We start from the raw sequence: 16,103 nt of genomic DNA, 5'->3' as shown, positions 1-16,103 counted from the left end.
GCCAGTAGGGACCTCAGAAGTAGAGCACTACAGCAGTAAGTGCTGATGACTGATCTCAGGGGCCCCAGGGAGACAGCTGAAGAGATGTGGAACATGGCATCAAGGGTCTGTAACTTTTGAGGTAAAAAAATGTGACATGGACAATTAGCTCAGAGTGGAAGGTGGTGTAAAGTCAGGATTTATTAGACCTGGATACAAAGGTCCAGGTACTTCCTGGAGAAGAACTTGGGAGTCCTAGGGAGTCCGGTAAAAAAACGGTACATTTTGTATGCCTGAAGAGCCCTGGAATTCTTTGATTTAATCTGACATATGGCCTCTTTTTTTTGTTTGTTTGTTTGTTTTAGATATCAAAGTTATCTGAAGAGTATTTCATCCTGCAGAAAAACTTGAATGAAATTATATTGGCCCAGCAACTGAAGCCATTTTATCTGGGTATCTATCGACATAAACCAATTAACAGACACCAATGCTTCTCAGGTAAAGATCAGTAATGGCAGAGCCACCCAAATGAAGGAAACGCCCAAATCGCTGTGTCTTAGACTTGTGCTCCGTGACTTGAGCCAATGGTCTGCCTAAAAGGGGAGCTGAAGCCTTTCTTTCATTCTATATCTTACAAGCAGTCTCATAATTTTCCAGAATGTTCTACCTACATCCTGCTGTCTCTAATACCACTTCTCCTGGGTATTTTTATTCATTATTTTCTTCCTTTTATACAACTTAACCTTAACTTGACCCACGACACCCTCAGAGAGCAAGGGGAAGCTCAGAGAGGGAGCTATGATGTCAGATTAATATGAAAAGCAAATGTGAAATATCCCTATTTCAAGATCACATCTGGAAGAGCGTAGAGCCTGTGAACCTCTGCTCAGAGACACAAAAGTGTAAGGTTGTGTTTTATTTATTTTTCATGCTATTTATTGATCATTCATGGTACTGTGCTGTTTAAGAATATGTTCATACAAATACACGTTGTATGCTGAGCTTCATTCCCTCTGTAACTCTGCCCTCCTCTCTCTCACCTCTTCCCTTTCCAGCCAATCCCCTTTGTTCCCCTAGACAGTTTCTTTTTTCCTTTCATGTCATATACACACAAGATTTCATATATCTTCACAAAATCTAGGGACCACAAATGAGAGAAAGCATAATCCATTTAACATGACCATTTCACCCATATTCATTTTCCTGAAAATGCTACAACTTCCTTTTTTAAGGCTGAAAACAATTCCACTGTATATGTATGATATAATCTCTATGTCCATGTCTCTATGGTTGGGCACCTCACTTGGTTTCAGAATTTAGCTGTTGTGAATAGCACTGGGACAAACATTGACATGAAATTATCTCCATGATGTGGTGACTTGGGGACCTTTGGATAAACAGCCAGCAGTAGTCTAGCTAGATCATGTGGTAGGTCTATTTTCAGTTTGATGAGAAACCTCCACAGTATTTTCCACACATAGGCTAGCCTGGTTTACATTCCCACTAAGGACTCTCTCGAGTCCACATCCTCAGCACAGTCCGCCCCATCTCTGGAATTATCTGACCCCAGTTCTCTAGGGATGTGCAAAGGCCTAGGGTCTTCTATGTCTGTGAAGGATCAGGTAGAGTTCATAGTCTCCAGTCATTTGTCCATGAGCTACTATCAGGACACCCATGGCCCCGACTGGCTACAACCCTCACAATAGGAGCAGCATGTCCTCCAAGCAGGATCAGAAAACCAGAAATCATTCACCCATGTTCCAGGAAGCCTTTTCTCTGTGCCTATCACATCCTGGGGAAGCTGTGGGGTGGGATGGGGCAGGGATAAGGGTGTGGCAGCGGTGGAGATGCTGCTGCTAAAAGCCTCAGGAGCCCTACCCACCTCTCCTGGCCCTGCTGACTCTTCAGGATTCTTCTAAGAAAAAAATATTCTATTTTCCTTCACTTTCAAGACCTTCGCTCTCTTGACAGATATCTGACTCCATTTCTATAACATGTTGCTCTCAGCAAAGCTAGGAGGAGTCATATGAACCTGTTCAGCTTCTTTTGGCTTCTTTGCCAAAATCTCTGAATGAAAAATAAAATAAATTAATAAAATAAAATAAAATAAACATGGGGATCCATCATACATACAGAGACGAAACCCAGACACTATTGCTTCACATACACAAAGAATTGTTACTATTATTTGTTTGTTTGCTTGCTTGTTTGTTTACTGGGATAGGGTATCTCTGTGTAACAGCCCTGGCTGCCCTGGAACTCCATTTGTAGAACAGGCTGGTCTTGAACTCAAGATCACCTGCCTCTGTCTCCCAAGTGCTGGAATTAAAAATGTATACTACCACACCCAGCCATAAAGAACTCTTTTAAAAAATGTACAAAGGGAGACATTTTCTCCACCTAGTGCCTTTTGCTTTCAAAATGTATTTGGAGGTTACATACCACAACAGTCACTCTGAGTGTATAGAAGTTTGTTGGGTTCTATAGTCTTTGGGTCTGCTTTTGTTTTGTTTGTTTGTTTTTGTTTTTTCGGTGTATGATGTTTTCTAATCTGAATTTCTTTAAATGATAAAGTTTAAAGTAAAAATTAAAAATTAGATGCTAAAACAAAACAAAAAACAAACACACAAAAAACAAAAAACAAAACTAGAAAAAAAAAACCTGAAGATGACTGTAGCTGTTTGCCTGACCTGGGAGAAAGGGGCAGCATCTTCAAGTTCCTGTCAGTTACCAGGCCACATTATTTCACTGTTTGTACTGACATATAACAAACACAGCTGTGCATACAGTGGCCTTGGGTCCTGCTACTCTCCTGCCCCCTGGCTTTGGCTGGAACATCTAACAGTGAGAAGAATAAAATTCAGCAAGAGCCCATCAGGTTGGCTCATGTCCTCTGCTAGAGCGACTGGATGGGCTAGGGACAGTAGCAGTACATTGCTCTAGGTTTTATATGCAGATGAAGGTGCAGTGGTACGGGGACTCAGAAAAGCCAGGCAAAGGCCAGTAGTTCATACTCCATCCACTGCACAAAAGAGAGGGAGGTGGGAGGCAGAGTCCTGGAGAGGAATCTAGGCTATTGATATACTACCCAGCTTCCTGCTTCATTCTCCTTGGGAAGGTTAGGCAGGACTGAGAGCAGAACTCACAAGCGCTCACTTTGTTCCTCAACCTCCCATTGTCTCCTTATGAGCTGATGTGTATCAGGAAGAAGGTTGTAACTCAGGAGCACGCCTCCAACATTTTTGTCCCTTGTGTGTGCAGAGAACTTGTGTTCTACTCTGCCTCTAACGTCCTGCATGCTCAATAGTAACTGAGAAAGTGCCTGGAAAAGACCTGGATCTGAGATGACTCAACAGAGCAGAGCCCGGGGATAAAGTGAGATGCCTTCAAGCCATGAAGCAGAGCTAGATGAGGTGGTCACCCAGCAGATGCTGACAGTTGACCACAGAGTAAATGGCCTCTCTACATTAATGAAAAGAAACTCCTATCACTTCACCTCCCCTCCAATTTGGATGTGGCTCCCATTATCAAAAGGGGAAACTCAGATGTTAGTATCCGGTATTAAGACAATCAAAAGCGAGCATATTGAGCAGTCTTTGCTGAAAACAAGGAGAGAAGGCAATGGAGAATGGTCTAGAGAATACAGTGCTTGCCGTGCAAGCACGAGCACCAACCAGTCTGGATCCCCAGCACAGGGATAAAGAGGTTGCTGATAAAGCAGCAGCCTGCTTGCAATACCAGCACTCACATAGTAGATACAGATACCCAGGGCAAAGGCTCAGTTACACTGTCCAAAACAAACAATTCACTCCTTCAATCCTTGCTGCTTTCCTTATATGGCTTGCTTCTAAGTTCCTCTGGTCAAAGAAGACCTAACACAGATGATATTCTTAGTTAATTGGAAGAGCAGACAGCTGCTTCCATTGCAGTTCATATAAGAAAATGGTTTTATGTTGGAGCCTTCCTTCAACTATGGAGAAAGAATTTGGGCAAATGGCTGGGGAAAAATGCCCTATGAGCATAGACTCAACAAGCCACTCCTGCACTTTCTCACATACCCCGAACCTCCAAGGAAAAATTCCATTTAGTGAACCAAATAAGAATCACTTTCAAATAATTCTGTTGCAGGAAATATTTTAAAATGGAACTGGCACATTCCGGTGCTTGTGCTGACAACTCTCAGCTCCTGGAAGTCTGGCAAACCATGCACTAGTGGTCAATGGCCAACCTGTTTTTATCTCATAAACATACAGATAGACTCTGACTCAAAAGTCCACAGTCTCTTCACCCAGCTTGCTAAGTATCCACTGGCAAATCGCTACCATGTCAACCCTATGCTTCAAATCCCCCACGGTCTTTGTGGTACACATCTGGCAAACCATCTGGCAAACCCATGCTTTGCTGCTATACCTTTCTCTCTTGAATCCAGAGGAGCAGCCTTGTGAAAGAAAATGCAACACTAACTTAGTTCAGAAACAATGGTAACTTAATCTCTGGGTGCAAGAACTAAAACCTTATCTTACAGGTTTTATTAAATCTAATTCCTTCAGTGACAGATCCACCATGATCCTGAGAAACTCTAGCATCTACATCTTGCCCTTATGCTATCCCTGTTCCAAAAAGACCTCTCTCCTGCTTCCTCTCTTCCTCCATCTAACCCGGAAGTCCCTCCTACGCACCCAGTGATTGGCTCCTTTATTCATTAGGAGATTGGTTCACAAGTACAGCACCATGTCCCTTCCCCCTTTCTGTTCTAATAAAAAACAAAGCCTTCTCTCAAATATAAATAGAGCACAATTACCATTTTGTAATCTATAAAGTATAAGATAGCCCTAACACCCTGACTGTCATTTATATCATTAAGACAGAACATTGTCATCTGTCCTAAATTAAAGGACTTATGATTCTACCTTGACTTATATCCTGGCTTTAGATAGTATGCCATCTGAAAACAATCCTCTCAAATCTATTCTCTCAAAGTAAATATCCTGGGTTGGCTATGAGGCTATAAGTAGTTTTTCAACACCATCAGAAGTCCAAGAATGACCAAAAGTAACTGAAAATATATAGGACACCTAGTACAGCTTCAAGGACTGAGACAAATTATAGAGACAGCTGCCTACCTAAACAGCCCCCATAAGTCAGGAAGATGGAGCATGTCTTCAGCTTTCTGGCCCACCATTTGACCAACCTTAGAGATGCAGGAATATTAAGGACTAGCCTACTCTGTCTTGGCAGAACTAAGCTGTCCTAACCTATAAATTGTGTCCTTTCAAGAACAGTACAGGTCTGCAGGAGAGATTGGCAATTTTCTGCCCACTGACCACCTAGCCACAATATACAGCCTCACCTGGAGGTAATATGCCCAGCTGCTTCTTTGAATCCATGAATGGGAAGCTGTTAGGAGCACATTTGTCTCAACAAGTGAATAAATAACATTAAATGTCACATTCTGTGGATTTCTGATGTTTTTGATAATCTATCTATGTAAAATAATCTGAACTATTCTCTGTTAACTACTTTCAGCTATTTCTAATTAAAATCTCTGAAAACACCCTAACAATAAACTCAGAGCCATGCATTTGCCAATTGGACCTTAACTCACAGGATTAATCATCTGAGATTAGTTTATAATAACAGTAATAGAAGAACTGTGCCTAAGCTGTACTTTTAAAATTTTAGTATCAATAGAAGAAATTTATATCAATGAAAACCTGGATTTTGAATCAAAATAAATTCTGTACCAAAATAAGAAATTATGACTTCAGCTAAGTAACAATTAAAAAGATTTCTACCAATTAAGATTATGGCTATATAATCAATTCTAGCTATTCCTCCCTGTTCCAATTATGACCATTTCTACATTCTCTAGAAAAACAACCTATAATAACCACTTCTAGCCCCAAGCCCAGGGAACTGGGTTGACAACTCTTCATAACATCTTCAAGCTGAATATGGGCATTGAGACATTTCAGGGAGGGGAAATGGTAGGGAAAATGGAAGAGTTGTTTGGCCTTGAGAAGGTCACACCAACGATTGATTTAGTCTCTGATATCTGTGCCTTGACTGAATCCAGGTAAAAGTCCAAGACATCTGGTGTTCAAGCAGAAACTCACTAAGAATGTATATTCTGTAATGTACAAATCTCAAAACAAAATTTTTAGTTTCATCAAGATAACTGTTTTGTATGATTCTCTAAGTTCTTCAGGGGATCCCTCTCTATCAAATCTAATCCATATTACTCTGGAGGTTGTATAGACTCTAATCTATAGAGTTTCAGCTTTTCTAAAAGCACAAAGATAAAACCTTTCTCCCAAATCAGCATATCCTTGAGCCAGTAACCAGAAAAACCTTTATTTTGACCTCTCTCCAAGAGGAATAACATAACCACAAAACTCAAAATTGCACCCACTTTGAAAATTAAAACAATCCAAAACAAATGAAGTAAACTAAAATACTGGATGTGCCTATTCTTAGGCCTTTTCTATTTTGCCATGAAGGATAATAACCCAGAATTCCTGTGAAGCCCGCATTAGACAGAATTTGAGTATCCTGTGAGGCATATTAGCAATATATCTTTATATCATTTTTAAAACAATTGATTGACACTTCTATCTATACCTGCTTATAAGCAGGCAGCTAGTCAAAGCAGGATTTGAACCCAGAATTCCTGTGACACCCACATTAGACAGAATTTGAGTATCCTGTTAAGATGTATTAGAACCCTACGATTTCATCTTACACCAGTCAGAATGGCTAAGATTAAAAATTCAGGAGACAGCAGGTGTTGGAGAGGGTGTGGAGAAAGAGGAACACTCCTCCACTGCTGGTGGGGTTGCAAATTTGTACAACCACTCTGGAAATCAGTCTGGCGGTTCCTCCGAAAACTGGGCACCTTACTTCCAGAAGATCCTGCTATACCACTCCTGGGCATATACCCAGAAGACTCCCCACCATGTAATAAGGATACATGTTCTACTATGTTCATAGCAGCCCTATTTGTAATTGCCAGATGCTGGAAAGAACCCAGGTATCCCTCAACAGAAGAGTGGATGCAAAAAATGTGGTATATCTACACAATGGAGTACTATTCAGCCATTAGAAACAATGAATTCATGAAATTCTTAGGCAAATGGATGGAGCTAGAGAATATCATACTAAGTAAGGTAACCCAGACTCAAAAGGTGAATCATGGTATGCACTCACTAATAAGTGGATATTAACCTAGAAAACTGGAATACCCAAAACATAATCCACACTTCAAATGAGGTACAAGAAGAAAGGAGGAGTGGCCCCTGGTTCTGGAAAGACTCAGTGAAACAGTATTCAGCAAAACCAGAACGGGGAAGTGGGAAGGGGTGGATGGGAGGACAGGGGAAGAGAAGGGGGTTTGCGGGACTTTCGGGGAGTGGGGGGGGGGCTAGAAAAGGGGAAATCATTTGAAATGTAAATAAATTATATCGAATAATAATAAAAAAAAGATGTATTAGAACAATATATCTTCATACCATCTTTCTGTTCGGCTCTCTGCCTAGAGCAACCATCTTGTTATACCTTCTATCTCTTTGGCTCTCTGCCTGGAGCCACAGACATTATTAATTAAGACCTGTTCACTGCCCTCTCTACTTGGAGTCAATGACTAATTTTCCCTATCCTAGTTCCGAACTGCAAGCAAAATTCCCCACATCGTTCGAACAAAATCTGTATATAAATCTATCCTAAAACCAAACAATCCCAATTTTATAAATTCACAGTTTAATCAATCTCTGCCCCAAGAAGTAGGCAACTTCCATTCTACAGCTCTCTGACTCAGAGCAGCCTGCATTCCCCACAGCAGGGGACCTCAGAGCCTATTAGGCAAAACAGAAAAAGCCTAAGAATAGGCACATACAGTATTTCACTTTACTTCATTTATTTCTGTTTCAGTTCCCACTCTTGAGTTCACTCAATGGTCCATCTCAGCACTACCCAGCTACTCACTTAAAAAAAAAAAGAAAAGAAGTAAAATAAAACTCTAATTCTCAGGCTAATGATGTTAAATTTCTAGTGGATTCTTACCCAAACACGTTGGTTTGCCATCTGTTTTGATCCGGTTTCATTTTTTAATATTTCCTGCAACGTATTTCCACCATTAAAATGATCCTGACTTGATTAATCAATACTTGCCTCAAAGGTCTGCAGGTATCTTTGCTCACCGATATACTCAATTCTCCTTTTAAGAACTCAGTAAGCCTCTGCTATGTCATGCAAAAAGCTGGAATGTTTCTCAATCATACCCCCAAAGCCCTAGAAAACTTACAAAACATAGGAGGAACCATTATATTTCTGAAATTAATTTTAACTAGTTATGCTCTTAAGGAGAACTTTATATATTTCTGTGAAATATCTAGCGTATACCAAAATGTCAGGTAAAACAATATCCAGATGAAGGCTAACTCGCTAAATTACAAAGTTTAAAAATAACAGCAGCATGTATTCATTTTATGTGTTTGGAAGTGTTTTAAATGAACCTAATTAGAGCCAACTGTACCGCCATTCACTGAGAGGAATTGTGCTGTGTAGTTTTATGTCAGCTTGACACAGGCTAAGCCACTGAGAGGGGTAAGCCTCAATTAAGAGAATACATGTATAAGACAGGGCTGCAGGCACACCTGTAGGACATTTTCTTAGTGATTACTCCGGAAGGGCCTAGCCTGTTGTGGGTGGTGCCATCCCTGGGCTGCACAGTCCAGGGATAAACAAGCCATAAGGAACAAGCCAGTAAGCAGCACTCCTCCATGGCCTCTGCATCAGCTCCTGCTTCCAGGAACCTGTTTTGAGTTTCTGCCCTGACTTCCTTTAGTGATGAACTAAAGGAAGTGTAAGGCAAACACACCCTCTCCTTCCCAAATTGCTTTTGATCATGGTGTTTCATCACAGCCACAGTAACCCTAACTAAAACAGGAATACAGTACATAAGATATGTGAGCTATATGTTGACCATTTGGTCACAAATCCTAGTAAATACTCTTGCACTCAGAGATGTCCAGTCATGTCACCTGAACTACATGATTTCTCCTGCCAAGTGCTTTTAGCTGGAGGGTGGGGGGATGGGAGGGCCTTCTTAATTTTGTTACACCTGACCATTTGTATGGACCATTGTAAAAGGAGAAACAAAGACTGAGTGTGGAATAAACAACCCTGGTCCCACAGAAGTAAGCTCCCTTTCCTTTCTTACAGAGAAGCCCTGACTAATCCACCAGACTGCATGCTTAAATGGCACATGGTTAACAAATAAGGATGCTATTATATTTCATTTACATGTTATTGTTAGTGGGCTCCATCCAAGTCAAAGAAGTTCCTTGCTCTGCGCACATACAGTCAATCAAAGGAAAGAGCGTTAGTATTGTTCTCAGACTAAAGGCTAGGGGGGAAATAGAAATGTTCTACTTATTTTGAAATTTCTATGCCATTCATAAAATAGTGTTGATGTGTTGGTTACTTCCTTATCATGTGACAAAACACCTGAAGGAACCACTCAAGGGAGGGAGAATTGACTCAGGACTTCTGTGGACTCAGCTGCATTTGTGAGGGGAGGGGTGCACTGACAGCAGGAGGATTTCACAAAGATAATTCACTTTGTTTCTTTTTTTCTTTTCTGTTATTGGATATTTTCTTTATTTGTATTTCAAATTTATCCCCTTTCCTGGTTTCCTCTCTGGAATTCCCCTATCCTCTCCCTCCTCCCCCTGATTCTATGAGGGTGCTCCCCACCCACCTACTCCGGCCTCCCCCGCCCCTGGCATTCCTCTACACTGGGGCATGGAGCCTTCACAGGACCAAGGGCCTCTCCTATTGATGCCATTCTCTGCTACATGTGCAGCTCGAGCCATGGATCCCTCCATGTGTACTCTTTGGTTGGTGGTTTAGTTCCTGGGAGCTCTGGGGCATCTGGTTGGTTGATATTGTTTTTCTTCCTATGGGGTTGCAAACCCCTCCAGCCCCTTCAATCCTTTCTCTAACTCCTCTATTGGGGACCCCATGCTCAGTCCAATGGTTGGCTATGAGCATCCACCTCTGTTTTGTCAGGCTCGGGCAGAGCCTCTCAGGAGGCAGCTATATCAGGCTCCAGTCAGCAAGTACTTATTGGCATCAGTAATAGTGTCTGGGTTTTGTGACTGTGTATGGGCTGGATCCCCAAGTGGGGCAGTCTCTGGGTGGCCTTTCTTCAGTCTCTGCTCCACACTTTGTCTCCGTATTTCCTCCCGTGAGTATCTAAGAAGGACTGAAGCACATAGGCTTAGGCTCCAAGATCAACAATCAACAAATGGGACTTCATTTGTTTCTTCACTTCAGACAATCATGACAATCATAAACAGTATCCTAGCCCAGTTCTTTTGAAGAGCTTAGAGACTAGCCCGTGGTGACTAGTTATAAGACCAGTGCCTAAAAACATGCTAGATTTTTAAAATGTTATTAACGTATTAATTTATTTAGTTTAGGTTTTTAAAAACAAACTTTTGCTGCATCGACCTAGCTGTTCTGGAACTCACTCTGTAGACCAGGCTGGCCTCAAACTCAGAGGTCTGCCTGCCTCTGTCTCCCCCATGGTGCTGGAAATAAAGCCAAAAGCCCCCACTACCCAGCTTCATGCTAGTTCTTTTAAAAGCCTTTTTTTCTAGTGGTGTGAAATAATAAATGCTCTATGTGTATATTTATCTTTTTTACAATATTATTATAGTTTTAAAATATATTATAATAGACATTATAGTGTGTGATATATTAATTTGTTATAGATTATTAATATAAAAATATATTATCACTGTACTCATACATTAATAATATATTCATATTATCAAGTGCAATTATGTAATTCCATTGGACTCTATCTTGGATAAATCAGTTCTATAGTGTCCAAATATGCCAAGAAACTGCTCAGTTTAGATGCTGCTGACATCACTGGCCTTTGTCTGTATGGAGAACTTAATGGGCAGTTGCAAGCACATTAATAATTATCTTTCTCTGTCTGTGTTAATTCCACATCCTCTGTAGTCTTGAAGAGATAAAAGTCAATGTGATATGGGAAAAAATTGGCTGCGGAAATTTTAATTGTTTCCATCTAAAGCATTTAGTTTTAAAGTATTTTACTGTGATAAATTCAGTCAACATGTCAGGAATCCATTCTTGTGAAAACAAGGCAAACAGCTTTAAAACATTTGATATGTTGCTTTTTATTTCTATAAATATGTTTTAAATGTCTCTTAAGAATCACCATTCAATATTAACTTAAATGATTCCTGGTTATAAACTTGTCAATAAAGACCACACTCAAAATAAACAAGTGGCACAGTTGATTGAATTGCCCACTCAATTAGATTTAATGAAGCACACCTCTGCACATGTCTGGAAAGGCGTTCCCTGAAACCACAAGTCATGAAGACTCACCCAATGAATAGATTCATCCCTTGTGGAGACTGAATATGATAGTGTTATTGGGCTCCAAGACAGAAATACTGTTACATAAATGAAGCTAAGGCAATGCTACTAAAATAATAATAATAATAGTAATAATAATAATAATAAAGGCCTGGTTGTTTTTAATCCACAAATAAATAGAAATAAGAATAATATTGTACCAACTACACTATGAAAACACTAAAATATCTACCTTCTGTAATATGCTGTAATATGCTTTTCCAAGAAAAACATTACAATGGTAATTCCATCAAAGAATTATTCCAAAATACTTTCAAAGAACTTAGCATATTTAGGCAAATGCCTTGAGATGTTTAGAGAATTGTGCATATCCACAGTGTGTGTTATGCCTGAGAGAAAACTGTGAAAAATAAAAGCATCTATTTTCAGAAGTCTGAATATCTTAGAACAAAAGGTCTCAAAGCAACATTTCCTTAAAAGCTGAATCAGTGGATCTCAGGTATGGACTTGAGACTAGTACTTGCTGGTGGAATGCAACTGTATATAGGAAAGACTGTCTAAATGATACAAATGGATATAACACTATATCAAAAGGTCAGAAGAAAAAGCTCTCTTGATAAATAACAAAGCCATTTTTAATACAATCTAGAACCTGGATTGATAAAGTATAAAGCCCAATAAACTAAAAACTGAAGGATATTCTTTAGCAATATGAACATTTTCTAAACTAATACCAATATCATAATTAACTATAAAACAATGGAAAATGTTCCATTAAGGAGAAGGAGTAAAATTAAATGAATAAAAGTAACAGTATATTTTGATGCAATTGGAAAATAGAGAAGTTTCTGAGGGACATAATCATCAAAGAGGAAAGGTAAGATGGTGGAAGAATTACAAGATCATGTGATTCTGGCCTTAAAGATGTAAAGGATGGGTCTTAGCAACAATTTGCATCAGCAACAAAGTTAAGTAAGGATATATGGAGACATGATAGATAGATAGATAGATAGATAGATAGATAGATAGATAGATAGATACATACATACATACATACATACATACATACATGATATATACATTGATGATAGATATGATAGATATTCTTTCTCATAAAATATTACAATGGAAAAAGAACTCATTGGAAATAATAGTGGAAAATTAATACTTTGAAATGAAGTTCACCAGAAAACCACAAAGATATAGTAAAGATGAGATCCATGATGGGGTGGCACGTTGTGCTTCAGGCTGGCAAGGTGAGATATCATGAAACTGGAAGAATTTAAAGTGTTGCATTCAAAGTATCTGCCCTAGAACTTTAATCTTTATAAAGATTATTCTTGAATTTCAGACAGAAAAAAAGCATGTGATTAACAAAAGGAATAAAATAATGTAATCACTGAACAGATAATATACAAAGTCAATTGCACAATTATGAGACAGAGTGGGCTTAAAATCAACCTGGTATTTGCTAAAAGATATATTGCAAAGCAACAAGATGCTTAAAACTATCTCTGATTTGAGGGAGAAGTTGTTCCATAGATTCTTACTCTTCTGCTGACCATCCATAATTTTTCCAGATTGTTTTTTCCTTTAAGATTAAGGAATACAGAAACCAGCATGTTTGTCCTGAGTACTTCAGTGTCTGTGCTCAAAAAAAAAAAAAAAAAAAAAAAGCATAAAGATAAAGTGCTGTACTCAGGTCACGATGAAGGCGTGCCACACCTAGAAACATGAACCACTTTACGCCTCTGTGTGCCTCTGCTGGGTTACCCTCCACTGACACCTATGTGCAAGGTGTCTGTGGTCAAAAGCTAGGGGCTGGAGAGATGACTCGGCATTCAAGAGCACTGGCTATTCTCTCAGAGGTCCTGAGTTCAAGTCCCAGCAACCACATGGTGGCTCACAACCATCTGTAATGGGATCTGATGCCCTCTTCTGGTATGCCTGAGGACAGCTACAGTATACACAGATACATAAAATAAATAAATTTTTTTAAAAAAGAAAAAAGCCAGTGCCAACCCCGTAGACTGGAACAAGACTAGTCTTTAAAGCCTAAAATGTCTTACTTGAGCCCAATGAAGATGACAAAACTACAGGGTATAAATGTAGAGATATGTTCAAGAGACAAGAGTCACTAAGAGGGGAGCTGTGGCCCTTCTCCTACTCTCAGGATTGCCTCTTCCTTGTTTTCCTTGATGCTACTAAAAAAAAAAATGGCAGGAAGTGTGTGCTGCCACACTGTCTCTGAGTTCATACGTGCATGTGCATCAGTTCTATTTGTCTTTGGGTGACACTTTCCTTGGAGTCATCCATCACCTCTGACTCTTGCAACCTTTCTTCCTTCTCTTATGCAGAGATCACTTCACTTAACCTTGAGGGGAGGAGCTTGATGAAAACACCCCATTAAGGCCTGGGTGCTCCAAAGTCACCATCTGCACATTGTCCAGTTGTAGATCTCTATGTTAATTTGCATCTACTGAACAAAGAAGGTTCTCTGATGAGGTCTGAGTAACGCCCTGACTAATCTATGGGTATAACCATATATCATTAGGAATTATGCTTATTGTGTTCATTTAGCAAAACCATGGTTATAGGCCCATGACCTATCTTAGAAGTCTCTGGTTCTTGACCACCAGCAGTGTCAAGTATGGATTCCATCTCATGGAGTGGGGCCAAAAAAAGTGGGGCCAATCAAAAAGTGATTGGTTGCTCCATGACATTTGTGCCAGTACTGGAACAGTCTATCTCTCAGGCAGGTCACTGTTGGAGGTCGCAGGACACGTATCAGAGTTATATTTATGATTGCCTTTCTCCTTCTCCCATAGCATGCAGAATACTTTCCAACATATCCAGGAAAACATATCTTTAAAAAAATGATAGAAGGGCCAGGTAGGGACCTAAACCATCTCAAAGCTCTGTGTTAGTAATAAGTGCACAAAGCAGAGACTTAACAAGCACTGAAAGTCCATGATGTCCAAAGCCTTGGGATGTGCAGCTCAGATGGAGAAGGAGCGATAGGCATCCTGTTGAGAAGGTCAGAAGACTGAAACAGATCCACTGAGGCAACATGGCTCACCCATGCTGCTGAGGACACTCAGCCAAAACAAGTCCCTCCCCTTAGCCCTGCTCCCCTGGTTAGCTCAAGAAAACAGGAATACCCAGAAGAAAAGCAAGATTAAACTAGGCCCAGTGAGAACTGTGCAGATCTCTCAAGGGGAACAGAAGGAGGTCAGCCCCCCCCCCTCCCCGCAAAGAAGAGAGCTTTGGACCTGAGCAGTGCACTCAGAATCTGGAATCAGAGCTCCAGGTTTCCTAGCCTGGCTGGAGGGCAGCTGAGCTGAATGGGGATATGCAAATGGTCACTAGGCCTGGATGACTCTGCCTTTAAGGTGCTTAAGACGTTCTGAAGAATTCTGTAGGTCTGTATAGTTCTTGAAGGTCACAGCCTATAAAGAGAAAATGGAAATTTACCAAATCTGAACAATGGTCTCTTAAGAAAAAGGCTAAGATAGTTTAATGCGCGGCTGCTGACACCTGATTCAGACACTTCTGCATAGTCTGTGATCACCTAAACAAAATAGTGTGATTATCCTTGAAATGAAAAAAAAATATATTCGAGTTTAACTTTCTAAAGCAACTGCAGGCAGTGAGTTTTAAGTTTGTCTCCTTTCTTCTGAGTGCAAAATATTGAAATGCCCATCAATTTATTATCCAAAAGGTACACTTCTGAAAAATTAAAACACTTAGGGAAATTATCACCAGCACTACAATTTGAATAAATGCCTTACCTCCTGGCTGTCACCTTTGCAAGCTAACATTTATCATTCACATCACATGAAATAGCCACAAACCTAATTCTGCTAGTGCCAACATTGATACACTGTGCAGTCTGTGATTATAAATGTTTGTGTCATTTTTGTAATTATGAGGACAGGGTGATCAGTTGATAAGGTTTGTGCTCCCCCAAAGGAACAAAATGAGGAAGGAAATCAGGGCATAGAATAAACTTGTGCCTTTTTTCTGTGCTGATAAAGAAAAAGAAGGGGTAGGGGGAAGTTTCTAGAAATCAGAAAACAAAACATTCCCAGGAAATTTGGCAGAGCAATCAGGCCTACCAATCATTTATTTCCTGGTTATCCTCCTCAGAGGGCAATGTCGTAGGAATCTACTCCTGAATAACGCTCAGCACCCTGTTTTAGGTTGTCCTGGTGAAAGGGCTGAAAACTAAGCTAATATGAATTCTATAAAACATAGAAATACTTAGAAATTCTGAAATTTCAATTTTAATGAATTAGTACTTTGCTCTGACTATGATATACTCATACCCGCATGTGTCTTTAATGTGTTCTTAGCATGCATTTTCTTTTCTTCTTTTATCTTGCTTCCTTCCCTGAATCCAACCTGCTTCCCCCCCTCTTCAGAACCCTTGTTATAAAACACATATTCTTTCCTATGTTTTTTTTAAATATGTGTATATGTTCTTACTTGCTGTGTCTCAAGTTTTACCGGTATGGAAAGTATTGACGTAAATATCTTGAAATTTATTTTTGTTTACTAGAATTGTAATTGTTGGCGATAGACTACAGGGGTAGGATTACCAAGAGAAGAGACGGTTTGTTTGTTTGCTTGTTAGTGTGAGTCTTCTTTCCTTGAAGACTGTAACAATTGGCATTGGCTTCAGTGATCTGTGAACATATACTTGTTCT

General features: G+C 39.8%; 1 protein-coding gene across 1 annotated transcript in view; it reads left to right on the top strand.

Moving 5' to 3' along the window:
* Positions 1-16,103, top strand: part of Myo3a (myosin IIIA) — a 189,989-nt gene that overhangs the window by 155,106 nt on the left and 18,780 nt on the right. The window contains exon 29 of the mRNA XM_052156948.1: positions 345-477. Coding sequence (XP_052012908.1) covers positions 345-477 — 133 coding nt within the window. The remainder of the gene's footprint in view (positions 1-344; positions 478-16,103) is intronic.

This window comes from Apodemus sylvaticus, chromosome 14 (assembly GCF_947179515.1).
Source record: "Apodemus sylvaticus chromosome 14, mApoSyl1.1, whole genome shotgun sequence".
NCBI lineage: Eukaryota > Metazoa > Chordata > Mammalia > Rodentia > Muridae > Apodemus > Apodemus sylvaticus.
Note: the sequence above shows the minus strand (reverse complement) of the source record. Positions and strands in the feature narration are given on the sequence as shown.